Raw genomic sequence first — 15,294 nt, forward strand, 5'->3', positions numbered from 1 at the left:
CAATCATCTTCTCCCATGAAAAACTCTTTCTTTGGGGGGTCAATGGTCCACTAAAAATATGCTCAATCTCATCAGGCCCACAGCACATAATAAAACAACAAACAAAATACCCCTAAACCCTAACACCTTACCCCTAAGCCCCCACCCCTAAACCCTAACACCTTACCCCTAAGCCCCCACCACTAAACCCTAACACCTAATCCCAAGTCCCAACAGTCTGCAGTGGACCTGGTGGTCCTGGTTCTGTGTCTGGCGGACCAGGTTAAGAGCTCAGGATAGCATGTAGCGTATAAGCTAGCTTCACAGATCCATCCAGATTCACACATCTATCTAGGACTAGGGGGCTCCTGGCAGACCCCCCCATTTTATGGAACTAGGAACACTTCATACAACCTCTACACTCATGCAATTGGACTTCACAGAAAGATTCGTTCTACAATATAATTTTCATGTTTTGGGGGTCACAAAACCCCCGAAACAAATAAAAATGCCCAATGAAGTACGATGGAGTAACAATGAAGTACGATGGCGTAACAATGAAGTACAATGGAGTAACAATGAAGTATGATGGAGTAACAATGAAGTACGATGGCGTAACAATGAAGTACGATGGAGTAACAATGAAGTACGATGGAGTAACAATGAAGTACGATGGCTCCACGCTACCAGCAGCTTTAACACTCGTGCTTCTCAGCTCAAAGCTCCAATGTGACTCAGTCCCACGTCATTGAGTCATTGAGTCTTTGATGGTTCAATGGCTTCTTTGTGTCCGTACACTCAAACACACACATTTTCCTGGACTTGTTGCGGAGGGAGTCCCAGTGCAAATAACAATGGGAGGATTGTTGGCGGGAAAAAAGATATCCATGAGAGGGGGGGCTTTCATGGAGCACCAGATGCCGTTCGCTCCCCCCAGCAGAGCCACCACGCAGCAGCTGGTGGAAGAATGTGTGCTGAGGGCATCTGGACAGCGCCTCGCTTTTGGTGTTACAAGCAAAGGAGGAGGCGTCGTGCCGCGGGGCCCGGGACAGCTCCACCCCAGGTGTCACCTTACTAACCACCCCGGCCAGAAGAGACCGGACCTACAGGGTGAGAAAGTCCCGTCCATCCGTGTGTCCCATTCGTGCTCCGATGGCGCTAACCATCACGAAGGAGAGGAATCTCACGAGGTGACCTCGTCCAGGGAAGGAAGTGTTGTCCCGTCCCTTGAAGTGGCCCACAAGTACCAACGTGCACCGCCTCCAGGCCAGCATGCTCATGCTAGCGTGCACGAGTGCGACCGGCACCGGGGAGCTGCGGTTCATTGAATTCCGAGATGTACTGTGACACTGGGAAAGGGCGGTGCGTGGATATCCGCCCTCCCGTCTTTCTTCCACTTCCGAGGGAAGACCAACGCTTCCCTGACATCATGAAGGAAAAACCTCATTCCTCATGGGCGTGACCTCTGACCTACACCTAACTAGATCCTGTTTATTCTACACACTCACCACTTCGTACAAAAGCAGGCTTTGCTACACATCTTCAAATAAAGCTCTGACAACTACCTGTCAGCTAAAGCTGTGATGCTCATCACTTCAGCAAATCTTACAGCAGGGGTCACCAACGTTTCTTCTTGCGAGAGCTACTTTTAGAAAATGAAAATTGCCACGAGCTACTCATTTTTGTAGAAATGATTTTCATACCTTATTTCAACCCAAACAAATCAAATATGCTTGTTTTACCAAAACATTCACAAAATGCTGGTATCCACAACCAGTGATGTTGATAACGCGTTACAAAGGAACGCGTTACTCTTGCATAACCACTTTTTTCAGTAACAAGTAATTTAAAGCGTTACTATATCAAAACAAGTAATCTGATTGAAGTTACTTATCCAAAGCCACTTTGCGTTACTGTTTTTCAACAAATAGAAAGCCATCATTGGCGCTGTTATGGCGGCGAGTGACGTGTGTCAACAACAATGGCGGCAGGAGGGAGCTCGGCTTTTGCTAGGTGGAAATACAGTCACTACTTCGAGTTAGTGTCCAACAAAGATAGGAATATTCGTTGTACGCTCTGTCCTGGAGACAAACTGTTATCTGCCTTCAATAACACAACATCAAACTTGAAGAAACATTTGGACTCGCCGCACGGCACAGTCAAGCTCACGGTGAAAGTTCCTACTGATGGAGCAAAAAGGAGAGCTACGGGTGCAGCAGGTCCGACGCCACTCAAACAACAGAAACTGGACTTCGGTGGAAAATCAGTAAGTGGAGGGGAGTTGAAGAGGTTGGTTGCACGGTACATCGTGGAGGAAATGTTGCCGCTAAACACGATTGATACACCGTCGTTTCGTGCCATTATACAGAAGATCCCCACTACTGTCACAGCCGAGCTTCCGCACAGAACATCATTTTCATCCTATCTGGAGCACGAGTATGCTGAAATGGAACGTAATATCAAGACTGCGATGAATGATGTCGAGTTTGTGTCAACTACTGTTGATATTTGGACGTCGAACAACAGAAGTTATATGGGAGTGGTGCTCCACTGGATCGGTAGAAAAATTATTATTACATTTATATATTCCATCCATCCATTTTCTATACCGCTTCATCCTCATTAGGGTCGCGGGGGCATGGTCGCTGGAGCTGGCAAAAGTGACACTGGTCGCTGGCATGGTCGCTGGAGCCTATATTTTTTTTACATTTTCATAAAACAGATGTCCGAGTTAAGCTGATGGCAAGTGAGACTTCTTAAATAAAAACATTCATTTTCGATTTTTTATTTAAGTTCAACATTATATATCCATTGCTGATGTTGCACCAATAAAAATAGTGTTAATAATACCTGTTGTCGTTCTGTGGTGAAGGGTAGTGTTGCAGGCAGCAGCTGTAAGTAACTGAAAAAGTAACTAGTAATGTAATTTAGTTACTTTCTAAATAAAGTAATCTGTAAAGTAACTACGTTACTTTTTAGTTCAGTAATCAGTAGTCAGTAATCGGATTACTTTTTCTTAGTAACAGTTTCAGAATACTTTTCTTTGTAGTGTTCTCACATTATTAACTGAAAACCTGAATGAAAAGCAGGCCTGCGGGCGCCTCATGTGGTCGTGGGGGGCCCCTGGGCACCAGGTTGGTGACCCCTGTCTTACATTATGCTACTTCAAATGTTAGCATGTTACCACTAGAGCTAACATAGCTATGCTAGTCTCGCTAATGCCTGTGTCTAACTGCTTAATGTCGATCAGCGAACATACCCAAAAGAATATCAGCAAACATAGCTAGAAGAATATCAGCAAATGCAACTAGAAGAATATCAGCAAATGTAGCTAAAGGAATACCAAAAATATCATCAAATGTAGCTAGAAGAATATCAGCAAACAACCAAAAGCATATCAGTGAATGAAACTAGAAGAATATCAGCAAACAACCAAAAGAATATCAGTGAATGAAGCTAGAAGAATATCAGCAAACATAGCTGTCTCCACACATGCAGCGCCACACACACACAAGCACTGTGGCTGAGGTGTTCACGGCCACACAAATCAGTGGGACATCACAAACTCTTAGCACGACGGGATGATAGCACAATACAATAGCACAATATGATAGTTAGCAGTAGAGGAGTTTATTACAAATCTGTAGTGGAGTGAAAGGGTTGTGTGTGTGTGTGTGTTGTGTGTGTGATACGGGTATGGGCCTTGTATGGTATGGGCAGATACGGGTATGGGACTTGTATGGTATGGGCAGATACGGGTATGGGACTTGTATGGTATGGGCAGATAGGGGTATGGGCAGATACGGGTACGGGCCTTATATGGGCTGGGCAGATAGGGGTACGGGCAGATACGGGTAAGGACCTTGTATGGTATGGGCCGATAGGGGTACGGGCAGATACGGGTAAGTGTGCAGAGCACTGCATTGTGCTCTGCTGGCAGAGTGCAGTAAAAAGACTAAGGGTGAGTATGAAGGTGCACAAGTTAAGGCATAAGACGTTTGTGGTTGAAATGTTCACCTGACATTTCATCAGCTACATAAACACTGAAGACATCATGGGAATAAAATGCCAATGTACTGTTCCTTACAAGCCATTTTCTACTCCAACCTCAATGCGTGTGTTTGGACACGTCTGATGAGCTCATGTTAGCCAGCGGCCTGGATATCATACGGTACATCTTACAGTATCTACTGTAAATCATGGATCAATGCTTCGGCGTACGTGCATTTGTGCAAATACTCTGATGAAGTGAGAGTGGAGCACGAGTAGGTCCCACTGTTGGGGCTCCCCATGCAACAACATGACATTACTCATCCACCCCCAGGCACCTGAGAGTTGCACAGCACCAATCAGGCTGCTGCACGGTGATTCACTCGCTTGCATAACAGCCATCATAACCACCACCATATTCCATTCGCTCCTCTCCCAACACACAAGCAAGCACAGGGAACGGGGGTGCATGCAGATTCATGTGTGGGGGTGCATCTCCCCCAGCAGGACTAACTTGACCCATTTTGTCTGACACGAGTGGCAGTGTTGCTAGCAGTTGAAGGGCATGTAAGCACACACCACCAATACTGCCTTTATACTGTATATATGTAAATATAGAAATTTAAATATATACACAGCTTTATATATATATATATTGTACATATGTAAATATATAAATATAAATATATACACACCTGTATGTATATGTACTGTATACTGTATATGGTCAGTACGGCTGTCATACAAGGATTTGTTACAGTCCACATCCAAAGACAACACTACACCTGTCCCACCCCCACCCCCCTTGGCGTGCATCTAGCACCTGAAAGCCAAGTCTTACCTTCGGACAGCTCCAGGTCCAACTCCGCCAGCTGGTCCCTGACCTCTTTAGGCAGAGCCGACAAATCGACGCCTCGGTCGGCCATGGCGGGGAGCGCGTGCCGCCTGCTGCTGTGTGTTCGTGATATCTGGGCCGGTTGAGGTGACAGTCCCGCATGAAGGGCGTCACAAGGAATCAAGAGGCCGCAGCGGTGTTAACTCCATCCCAGAGTCTCCCACCGCCAGACACCGCCATGACGGACCGACTGCACTGGCAACACAACTCAGAGCTGGCGGTCACGTGAACAGGGCCAATCCAATGTAGTGATGCGGCCTCGAAGCGCCCCCTCGTGGTGCGTTTGGGACACAGCAGCTGGAAGGACAACTCGCCTGCTTGTACTACAGGGCGATTGATAGGGCAAATGTTGATATAAGGAACTGTAGGGCCATTATTCATAGACATACAGTACCTGTATCAACTGCGGATTTAGAGTGGGGTGTGGGGGGTGTACACCCCCCCCCCCCCCCCCCCCCCCACGATTTTTTTTTGCCTGATTCTGATGCATGTCCATAGGGACGTGCATCTGAATTATGGGCGCGTGGTGGACGCATATGCCAGAATGCAACCGAGACGCATGCTATTCCTGAACCCACTGTCAAGCTGATCATTTACATTGGACATTGAACGTGTGCTGTACATGGCTATTCAGGTGGAGGTGCAAAATAAAGGTTCTGGCATCATGACTATAAAGGAAAACTGTTGTCTATTCTCAATGAAAATTAACCAGAAAAGCGATCCCCAGTGACATAAGATTATACTCAAATCCTCGGAATTTACAGCTGCTTCAAATTGGAAAATATTTCAGGAAATTGAGCTAAAATGGGTTTCTCCGAGTACCGGTCATTTTATAAATAGAATGTTTTGGCTTAAACGATATATTCCAAGGATAAAAATAACAACAAACTCTTGAAATTAAGGACATAAAATTGGCCTCAGATATCACCAGATTGCAGGAAATTAGGTCTAATTTTAAAAATGTTCTGGGGGAGGGCCCCCAGAACCCCCGCTGCTTTTCCAGCGCCTCGGCCTACGGCCTCGGCCACACCCCCGCTTTTCAAAAAACCTACACATAAACGGACATAACTGTTATTTTTGTTGATATTGTTACATAGTCATATATCGTGGTATGAAATATAGTTCAAGCATTCACTGATAAGTTTGTTTCTATTTGATTTGGCCAAAAATCTGTTTTATTCTGAGTTCTTATGTTGTTTTACATATTATTAGTGTTCAGAATTGTTTAGTTTGCCTAAAAGCTCTTTTATGTTGATCAGGATCAACAAATGACAGGCAAAAATCACAAATGTATTCAATGATGTTGAAAATATTCAAGTAAAAGTATCCCTATTATTATCGGTATCAGCAATACTAGCCCTGCATTTACTTTATTTACAAAAATGTGCAGACTCGCCCAGCCCTAGGTGTTATTCTTCCAACATTAATCATATTTTATTTTGCTGTCTAAGACGTGGAGTTATTCACACATTCATATTTGACACGTTTATTCCCTTTAGGGGAGGATCAGTGCTGGGACGCACTTGGCAGCTGTCAACGTGGCAGCTCTTTTTTGGGGGTGGGGGTGGGGTGGGGTGGGGTGAACCTTCCACCTGACCAATCTTCATTTGTATTCACTCATTCACTCGTCCACCTAACCAATCTTCATTTGTTTTCATCCATCCACCCATGGTCCACCTGCTGAAGTAGAAAGATGCCAGTGAATGAGTGTTAGCGTATCCATGACGTAGTTTAATTGTACTGATTAGAAGATACATAATAACTGCCACACCTTGTCCTCCCATCTTGAGGCCTGAGTGTTTGAGAAAGTCCCTCTGAACAAATACAAATGTAACCTGGAGACATTTGGCCATGGCAAACATACAAGACCGCTCACATGGCATTATTGGGGCAGAGACATGGGGGGATGACAGGTTGTCAAGGAGACAGTGACTGTGGGTGGGTGTGGAGGGACTGTCTTGGAAGTCCAATTCGTTATAAAAGAATCAGGTTTGAAAAGAAGCACCTTACACAACAATACGTCTTGTCTACCAATAGAAAAGCACAACACCAGCAGGACGTGCACATGAGCACACGAGCACTTGTGCACATGTATGAACGGCATGAATCCAAAAATAGGTCAAGCATATTGACAGTGTGGAGCAGAACGTAATATAAAAATATATTTCACCATGAAATGCATTGAATATTTGGTAAAGATAACCGTTATCACACTTCATCCATCCATTCATCATGTGAAAGGTGAGGGATGGATGACAAACTAAGTGGTTTGAATAATCTATGCAGTTGATATTTATCTTCTATTCTTATTGTAATGATTCAATATGCTGTGAGTGTCTCTGTTGTTCACTGTACATTTGACAGGTCACATGATTCATATTTCATAGAAATATGAGGATGAGGATGCCAACTGCATAAACACCAATGTCATGTAACGGGCTCAGAAAAAAAGCATCCTGCAGGTCATCTTTGTGTTCTAGTCTATTATTGTGATTATGATTACATTGATATTTTACATTTGCTGTTGGTCGTTGTCTTGTTCAACTGAATGGGGCTAACGGTGAAGATGACAGGAGACATGAGGGAAAACAGCACACAAGTAAAACACACTTGGGCTGGTAGGGGGCTGGTAGGGGACTGGTAGGGGTCTGTTGTGGGCCACACAGAGACAGGCACTGGATTGCTAAAAGTGATAAAAGACTGACTTAGTTTTTTCATTCATTCTTGTCTTTTCATATTTACATAGACAGAGAGGGGAGGGGCTAGCAGTGGCCCGATGTCTTTGCGTGATTATCATTGGCCGTGACGGTAGGAGGGGCGTGGGAGGGAGGGAGGCTCCCCAGGTTGTCCGGCCTCCGAGTGCCACTGGAGTCTCTGCTGGCTACCTGCGTCAGCACATCATCTCGGGGCGGGCTGGGACTGCGTCACCATGACGACCCCTCCGGGCTGGCCCGATCCCATGCCGGCCAAGACTGACATGGCCACCGCCTCGGCGGCGCGGACGCTCATCCCGTTGATGGTGGTGTGCCCCGGGCTGGAGGGTGAGGATCCATGTTGGATAACCGCTGCTGGGGATCCCACGGCTTCAGTAGAACTTTCCCTGGACGATTCCTCTCCTCCTGCAGCTGAAGGCAGAAAAACACACATTCACCCTTAAGAGAGGTGAGCGGGTAAGAAGAAGACATTAGATGGATGACATGATGGATGGATGCTACAAACTACATGATGGATGCTTTACCTAAGAAAGCTGCTTTCTTCTGCATGATGGTGACAGGACAGTCTTTATGGGCCAGGAGAAGCTGCTTCAGCTGAGCCACCTCGTTCCTCAGCACCGTTACTTCGTTCTGGCGCACACACCCAAAAAAAAGGCAGCCCATCATTACCACATCATGTAACATCATACACTACCTTTTTATTTTGATATGATTTGTATTGGCCTCATGTGCTCAATCCCTCATCTTTACCTTCTGGTATATTCCATTTATGCATGCATGCACGCAAAGCAGTACCTAGCAACAAAAATTACAAATAAATACATCATCATTACATTAGAATTAGGGATGCTCCAATCTGGGTATTATGCTGCCGATCATCCATGAGTGGCATTTGCTGATAATGATCACACGAGTTAAGGGTAATGGCCAGGCCGCCATGAGACAATTCCAAATAAATGATAATGTTCATGAAACAACAGCAATAAACAATAGTGTTTGGAGGACATGACATCATTAGTATCGAGACAACACCATGAATGTGATATCCACTTCTCTGTGGGACAAAAAGGAGCTCCCAACTAACTGCATTGCTGATTTCTTTTAAAAACTAAATGCTAAAAAGTCACATTTGGAGTCTGAAGACAAGAAGCTAGGTGGCTAACATACACAGCTCGCTAGCTGTGTAGCATGTAAAGAAAGATACAAGAGAATTGGAAGATCAATAGGTTTGATAAGGGATTGGCAAAGATTAGTGTAGTCTGTGTGAAGCCATTGAGCCATTGTTCTACAGACTAATGTAACGTTGTATGATAGTCATGTGCAGTACAATTGACCCCCCACCCTCACCGTGAGTGAGACATTCATGCTGGCCAGATCCTCCGCCTTCTTCTCCAAAGAGTTGACCCACAGCTTTCGCTTCTGCCTGCAGCGTGAGGCGGCTGCTCGGTTCCTCTCCAGAAAACGCTGCCTCCTCTCATCAGGGTCCATCTCGGAGGCTCGCCTCCGCCGCCCCCCAGTTGGCTGTGCAGGGGACACCTGGGGATGAGGAACGCCTTCTTAATTGCTTTTGGTCTGGTAGGGAATAGGGGCGTAATACTCTACATGCTTTCAAACTGTGTGGGGGCGCTATTGTGCCTCCATCTGACAACATAACAGAGGTGTGGCTTTTTTAATATATATATATATATATATATATATATATATATATATATATATATATATATATATAAAAATCTGTTTATTATTGACATTTCAATTTGTATTTTTGTTGAATTTTTTTTCCATTTAAATTGTATTTCATTTGACCCTTTATTTTTTTTCCATTATTATACACGTAAGTGTATTGTTTTTTTTTTTAATTTAGTGTCTTTCTCCCTCCGATACAGCACAACTACTTGACTACTATGTATCATTATCTTGTACCCCTCCTTTATATTTATTCATAGTCTTTTGTTTACAGCCCATTTTGTAGTTTGTCAAATCTCTTGTCATGGCACAAAAACTCCCTTGCATTTGTTACCTGTACCATGTCCTGTGTGATGTGCTGTATAACCTCCACACGTACTGTATGTTATATATGCACTCTATATGTATGTCACTGTTGGAAATACACTCAATGTTTGCAAATAAAAAAAAAAAGGTAATGTTAATATCAGCGGTGCAGAAATCCATCTTTATATAATATGTAAATACATATACTGATAACATGTAAATACATATACTGTAGGATTTAGTTGCCGTGCTTGGACAGGTGATGGTGTATATGATGATGTATGATATGATATGATATAGTTGGACAGGTGATGGTGTATATGATGATGTATGATAGGATATAGTTGGACAGGTGATGGTGTATATGATGATGTATGATAGGATATAGTTGGACAGGTGATCATGTATATGATGATGTATGATATGATATGATACAGTTGGACAGGTGATGGTGTATATGATGATGTATGATATGATATGATATAGTGGGACAGGTGATGGTGTATATGATGTATGATATGATATGATATAGTTGGACAGGTGATGGTGTATATGATGATGTATGATAGGATATAGTTGGACAGGTGATCGTGTATATGATGATGTATGATAGGATATAGTTGGACAGGTGATCATGTATATGATGATGTATGATATGATATGATATAGTTGGACAGGTGATGGTGTATATGATGATGTATGATAGGATATAGTTGGACAGGTGATCATGTATATGATGATGTATGATATGATATGATACAGTTGGACAGGTGATGGTGTATATGATGATGTATGATATGATATGATATAGTGGGACAGGTGATGGTGTATATGATGTATGATATGATATGATATAGTTGGACAGGTGATGGTGTATATGATGATGTATGATAGGATATAGTGGGACAGGTGACTGTGTATGATGATGATGTATGATAGGATATAGTTGGACAGGTGATGGTGTATATGATGATGTATGATATGATATGATATAGTTGGACAGGTGATGGTGTATATGATGATGTATGATAGGATATAGTTGGACAGGTGATGGTGTATATGATGATGTATGATAGGATATAGTTGGACAAGTGATGGTGTATATGATGATGTATGATATGTAGATACGTGATATGATAGGATTTAGTACCTGTGGTTGGGCAGGCGATGGTGCATCTGAATTTTGAGAGGGCTGCTGGCCATGTTCCTGCCTCTGGGGGACAGCTGGGAAGGATCCGACCCCCCCAGTACCTCCGTCATGATGAGTGAGTGCTGCCTTCAAGCGCTGAAGACAGACAGGTGACAGGTTGGGGCTTACATGGTTCAGCTCATGCAAGCGGTGACTGGTCTTACCATCTTGGTCTCAGACTGCAAATGATAACCTGACGGGGAGGATGAACCACTGCTGGCCCCGCCCACTGGGGGTCCTGGGATGCCAGGGATGTTGGGCACAGAATTCCCAGGCCTTGCAAGCTTAACATAGTGAGGATAAAAGACTGAAATAGCGTGATTTCATTGTGATGACAAGTGAAGAAGGACTTACAGATATGACTGACGTTAGCTGAATAGGACTGGGCAGCAGAGGGACCGTCTGCCCATTAGCGAGGTGCCTTACGAGGGGGTATGAGCTTGTTGGTGAGCTGTGGACATGGTGAAGAAGACATAGTGTAGCCAACATTGAAGACATCCAGGATGAATATACTGTATGTATGCAGTGGGGTCCTCCAGCTGCAAACATTCATTATATGCCACCTCTAATGTTAGCTGTCATTGAATGTGTACTCAATCATAAGCACATAATAATAATAATAATAATAATAATAATAATAATAATAATAATCATCTGCTGCTGGCTTTTCTTACAATGCTTTTGTGTGCACATGCTACCCACATGTACACGTACACAACACCGCAATTCTTATGCATGTTGTTGTATTGGTAGCGTGCCATTTCAACAGCACGCATAAAGTATCTTTCATCAACATGACTCATTCTAACATTAAAAAGGGATTAGCTCCAGATTGCTTTTCCATCCACCACCATCGGCTAGCATTTTACCAATAAAAAAAGGTCAATGATTAACAATTAAAAATGAACCTGCATAAAAGTTGTGGTAAATGTTGACTACCCTTGAAGAAATGGAAAAAGATGTGGAAATCTCCTGATGTTGTCGTAGCCCACCCTTGGCAACATTTAGGAGCAGCATAAAAGTTGAAAACGCAAACACCCAACTAATCTCATCTCATCTCATTGGAGCCTTTTTCTTAAAAAAAAAAAAAACGGTATGGCTCATAGTTCCTACCCTGATATATTTAGGTTGAATATGGATAAATGATATACTGTATAGCCCAGATTTGTTAGTAAAGTGAGTTTAGACAAAATCAAAGCCGAATATGCGAGTCAAGTTGTTTTATTCAAATAAATACTAAACATCAGGATGTTTCGTGGAAATGCAAGATGCACATTAAAAAACTTTATCTACAAATAGCCTCGAAAATAAAGCAGGACATTCTCTTTTCAAATAAATACAGAAAAAGCCAAATAGAATCTTTTTTATCACAAACCTTTAGCAATGCGCAAATCCTCAGCTAATAACAAAAGAAGAAAATATAAAGGAGTGCCTGGTCCAAGTCATTTTTAAATGTCAGCAACTGAAAAATACTTGACATTGAACAGTAGTTTGACATTTTTACAAGACACAAGCATGTCCTTATTTTTTGGCAGGAACACCAACCTGTCAAGCGCATCAAGCTTAGCAAGTGTCTCTCTGACGTCCTTGTACGTTTGTGGTAGAGCTTGTCCTGCTAAACCATTGTGACTGGGAAGCTAACTGGACGTGGCGAGTCCATAGTCTTCAGCAGGTTTTTAAAGCCGTTTTCTTCCCCACTGTTGCAACAGGGACCATATCTTAGCAATGTGGTAGGACACCTCTTCATAATAAAAGCACACCACTTTGCTTGTCCTTTCATGACGAACGCAGCAGGGGAGCACAGCTTCACACGTTCCTCGTATTGGAGATGGTGCCAAGTTTTAAGGTGGTGAAAAAGGTTTTTTTTATGCTCTGAATTCAAAGTACCTCCACATCACTGAGCTAGAGCTTATTCCTTGCTGTCGCTTGGATTAGAGCTGCCGGTCTCCAGTTGGTACGGTTGGTTTTGATATGGTGCTTACAGTAAATATCAATGTACCGTATCACCCAGCCCTAGGATGGTCCCAGTAATGAAATATTATGATATATTGTGCATCCCTGCTACTACAAAGGGTGTCTTTCTATGATATGGTTCTTACAGTAAATATCAATATACTGTATCACCCAGCCCTAGGATGGTTCCCAGTAATGAAATATTATGCATCCCTGCTATTTTCTATGAAAAATTTCCAACATGGTTTTTAGGACTTGCTAGTGTGAAGTTTCCTGTACGTTCCAGGCATCCAGTCTTTGTACCAAACACACAGCAGCTTACCTGAGCTGTCGGTTGGAGGGCGGAGCCTGCGTGATGACAGACGTGGGCGATGGCAGTGTAGGGTGCAGTGGATCGTTGCTCAGGTGTAGAGGCAGAGAACCTGGACGTACAATGGTTGAGGTCGGGGCAGAACTTGGCTTTGTGAGGGTCTCCTGTTGGCAAATGAAGGTATTAGCTTCTGCTTGGACCTATACCACACCTGCCAACAAGACAGAAATATTAGTTAGGACTTTTTCTTGTTTCTTTAGCTCTAATTTCCACATTGCTGCTTATTTTGTTTATTTGCATTTTTACAACGCACCGCCAGCCAATAACAAACACTTTGGGCACCCACGAGTTGCGCATGTGACATGACATGGACTCTGAGAGCAACCACGTCGTTTTTGCTGGCTTTGTGGGAAGCTAACAAGCTAAATAGTTGACCAAACTGTGACCAGCGTCAGAATCCCAAATCAGAGGAGTTGTGGGGGGTGGGTTGTCGTATACACACAGCGCCGGTCACGCTACGCACAGAGACTGAAAGCAGCCAAGCGTATTCAAGGGTCAAAATGTGTACATGTTGGCAGGTCTGCAAAAGCAGCCTTTGTGGCTGCGTGTGGGGTTTCACCCTCGAATCTTTGCTGTCATCTGACATGCTGGAGGAAGAATCTGGACTGTCAGGGGGAGAAGAATCTACTTCTAAAGGATCCTCATCTTCATCCTTTGCCGCACTTTGCGTTTGCAGAGCTGCACCTTGTGATTGTAAAGCTGCAGCCTTCATGGGAGGAGAAAATCAAGGATAGAATCAGCTTGCAATTATTCAAAAAAACACTAGCAGCTTAGTGTGATGTTGTTCTTGTTCTCACCAGGGTTTTTGTCCTGTGCTCCTCATCCTGCGTTTTGCAAAAGTCCTGTTCAAAGGAGTTGGCCAGCTCGTTGAATAGTCCAACTTCCTCGCAGTTCTTCAGGAAGCGAGTGGGAGTGGGGGTCTGGTCTACAGGTGTGAGTTCAAAAGGTCAATATACACACAATTCAACTAGCAAGTCCATGCTTTTAAGTGTCTTCCTTAATACTTGTACAAGTACCTGCTATGATGACAGAGTCTGTTCTGGCAGGACCAAATTTTAATGTCATTTCATGTTTGTGCTTATGCACAGCAAGATGATCTTCATTGGTGAATCCCTTCAACAGAGCAAAAGGAGACGGAATGATTTGTCCAAATGCGTACATAGAGTCAGTAAAGGATACGCCAGTGATATGTGGGATGTGATGGGACAGTCATGAATGAAAATACCTGCCCACATCCTGGGGCAGTGCACACAAATGGGCGGTCATCCCCCATCTCACACTCAAGTTCTGAAAAGAAATCATATGCAATATGATGTATTAGTAATGCTGAAAGAAGGTGGTGGTGTTTAATATGTTTTCACTATGTATTAACTACAATAACATTCGTCAAATAGCATCTGAAACTACGGACGCCGACAAGTCATTCGCGACGATGTATTTGTGTAATTGACATTAATATATAGTGTATAGGCGTGGGAGTTTAAAAATGGTGGGTGTGTTGACTGAAAGGGCGATTTGCCTAGGTGAGTGACAGGCCCGGAGCTAGCATGACGCCCCTGCTAGCCACAACAGTCCATATTGTTTCCCCAACGTGACAGCAATGTCGTCACTACGCCCGTGAAAAGCCACATCACCGACCCCGCCAACGTATAACCGGCGACCAAATACGCTATTCGAAGCGGCAAAAATTTCAAATGTTTTCTTTTGCTGAGCCGCTCATGTCAAAACGTCAGCCAAGCAAAAGCTAATCGCTAGCTGGCGCTCGCTAGCCTTTGGGTTCTGACAAGTTAGCACGCTAATGCTAAAGAGAAAATGGTTGTCATTAAAACATGTCACTGTGAAACAACCTTGATCCAGGGTTATTTAAATAATGATAATCATCATATTACATGTCAAAGGATCCGAAATAGGACCAGGCTCACCCGACGATCCAGCTGCCTCGTCGCGCCCCCTCCCAGCTCCGGACACCAGCTCTGCTGCGGTGGAGGTGCTGCCGTCTCCTGGTTGTTGACACTTGACAGTCTCACGGGCCAACTCTCGCGAGAGTTGCCAACCCATAGCGTGTTACGTAATAGGCATGCGTACATGTAAACACGCGTTCCGATCCATTTATAAAACTTGCCTTTCCAATTCATTTGAATAATTGGATTGCATTGACACAATCAATAAATAAATCAGTCCATATATGGATCGAGTTAATAAACCACAACAA

The 15,294-nt window shown here is 43.7% G+C and overlaps 2 protein-coding genes across 9 annotated transcripts in view; both read right to left on the reverse strand.

The window, feature by feature from the left end:
* The window catches only part of dip2bb (disco-interacting protein 2 homolog Bb), a 57,314-nt gene extending 52,225 nt beyond the window's left edge, over positions 1-5,089 (reverse strand). For all 5 annotated transcript variants that reach the window (XM_054783768.1, XM_054783769.1, XM_054783767.1 and 2 more), the window contains exon 1: positions 4,811-5,089. In XM_054783768.1, coding sequence (XP_054639743.1) covers positions 4,811-4,895 — 85 coding nt within the window. In that variant the 5' untranslated portion in view covers positions 4,896-5,089. The remainder of the gene's footprint in view (positions 1-4,810) is intronic.
* A 1,306-nt stretch (positions 5,090-6,395) lies between these two features.
* atf7b (activating transcription factor 7b) lies at positions 6,396-15,292 on the reverse strand. 4 transcript variants are annotated; one of them, XR_008572187.1, is made up of 13 exons: positions 15,005-15,147; positions 14,308-14,369; positions 14,099-14,195; positions 13,880-14,007; positions 13,642-13,788; positions 13,035-13,186; positions 11,114-11,210; positions 10,924-11,043; positions 10,721-10,855; positions 8,926-9,114; positions 8,103-8,208; positions 6,636-7,989; positions 6,396-6,544 (listed from the first exon to the last, which is right to left on the reverse strand). XR_008572187.1 is itself a non-coding variant. In XM_054783844.1 (12 exons), the coding sequence occupies exons 1-12, from the start codon at positions 15,138-15,140 to the stop codon at positions 7,763-7,765; spliced, it is 1,596 nt and encodes a 531-aa protein (XP_054639819.1). In that variant the 5' UTR covers positions 15,141-15,147; the 3' UTR covers positions 6,575-7,762. The 4 variants fall into 4 exon arrangements, 3 of the variants coding, with proteins under 3 accessions (XP_054639819.1, XP_054639821.1, XP_054639822.1); XM_054783844.1 differs by lacking the exon at positions 6,396-6,544 and having other exon boundaries at positions 6,575-7,989; XM_054783846.1 differs by lacking the exon at positions 6,396-6,544 and having other exon boundaries at positions 6,575-7,989; positions 14,972-15,053.
* Between the last annotated feature and the right edge of the window lie 2 nt (positions 15,293-15,294).

This window comes from Dunckerocampus dactyliophorus, chromosome 8 (genome assembly GCF_027744805.1).
Source record: "Dunckerocampus dactyliophorus isolate RoL2022-P2 chromosome 8, RoL_Ddac_1.1, whole genome shotgun sequence".
NCBI lineage: Eukaryota > Metazoa > Chordata > Actinopteri > Syngnathiformes > Syngnathidae > Dunckerocampus > Dunckerocampus dactyliophorus.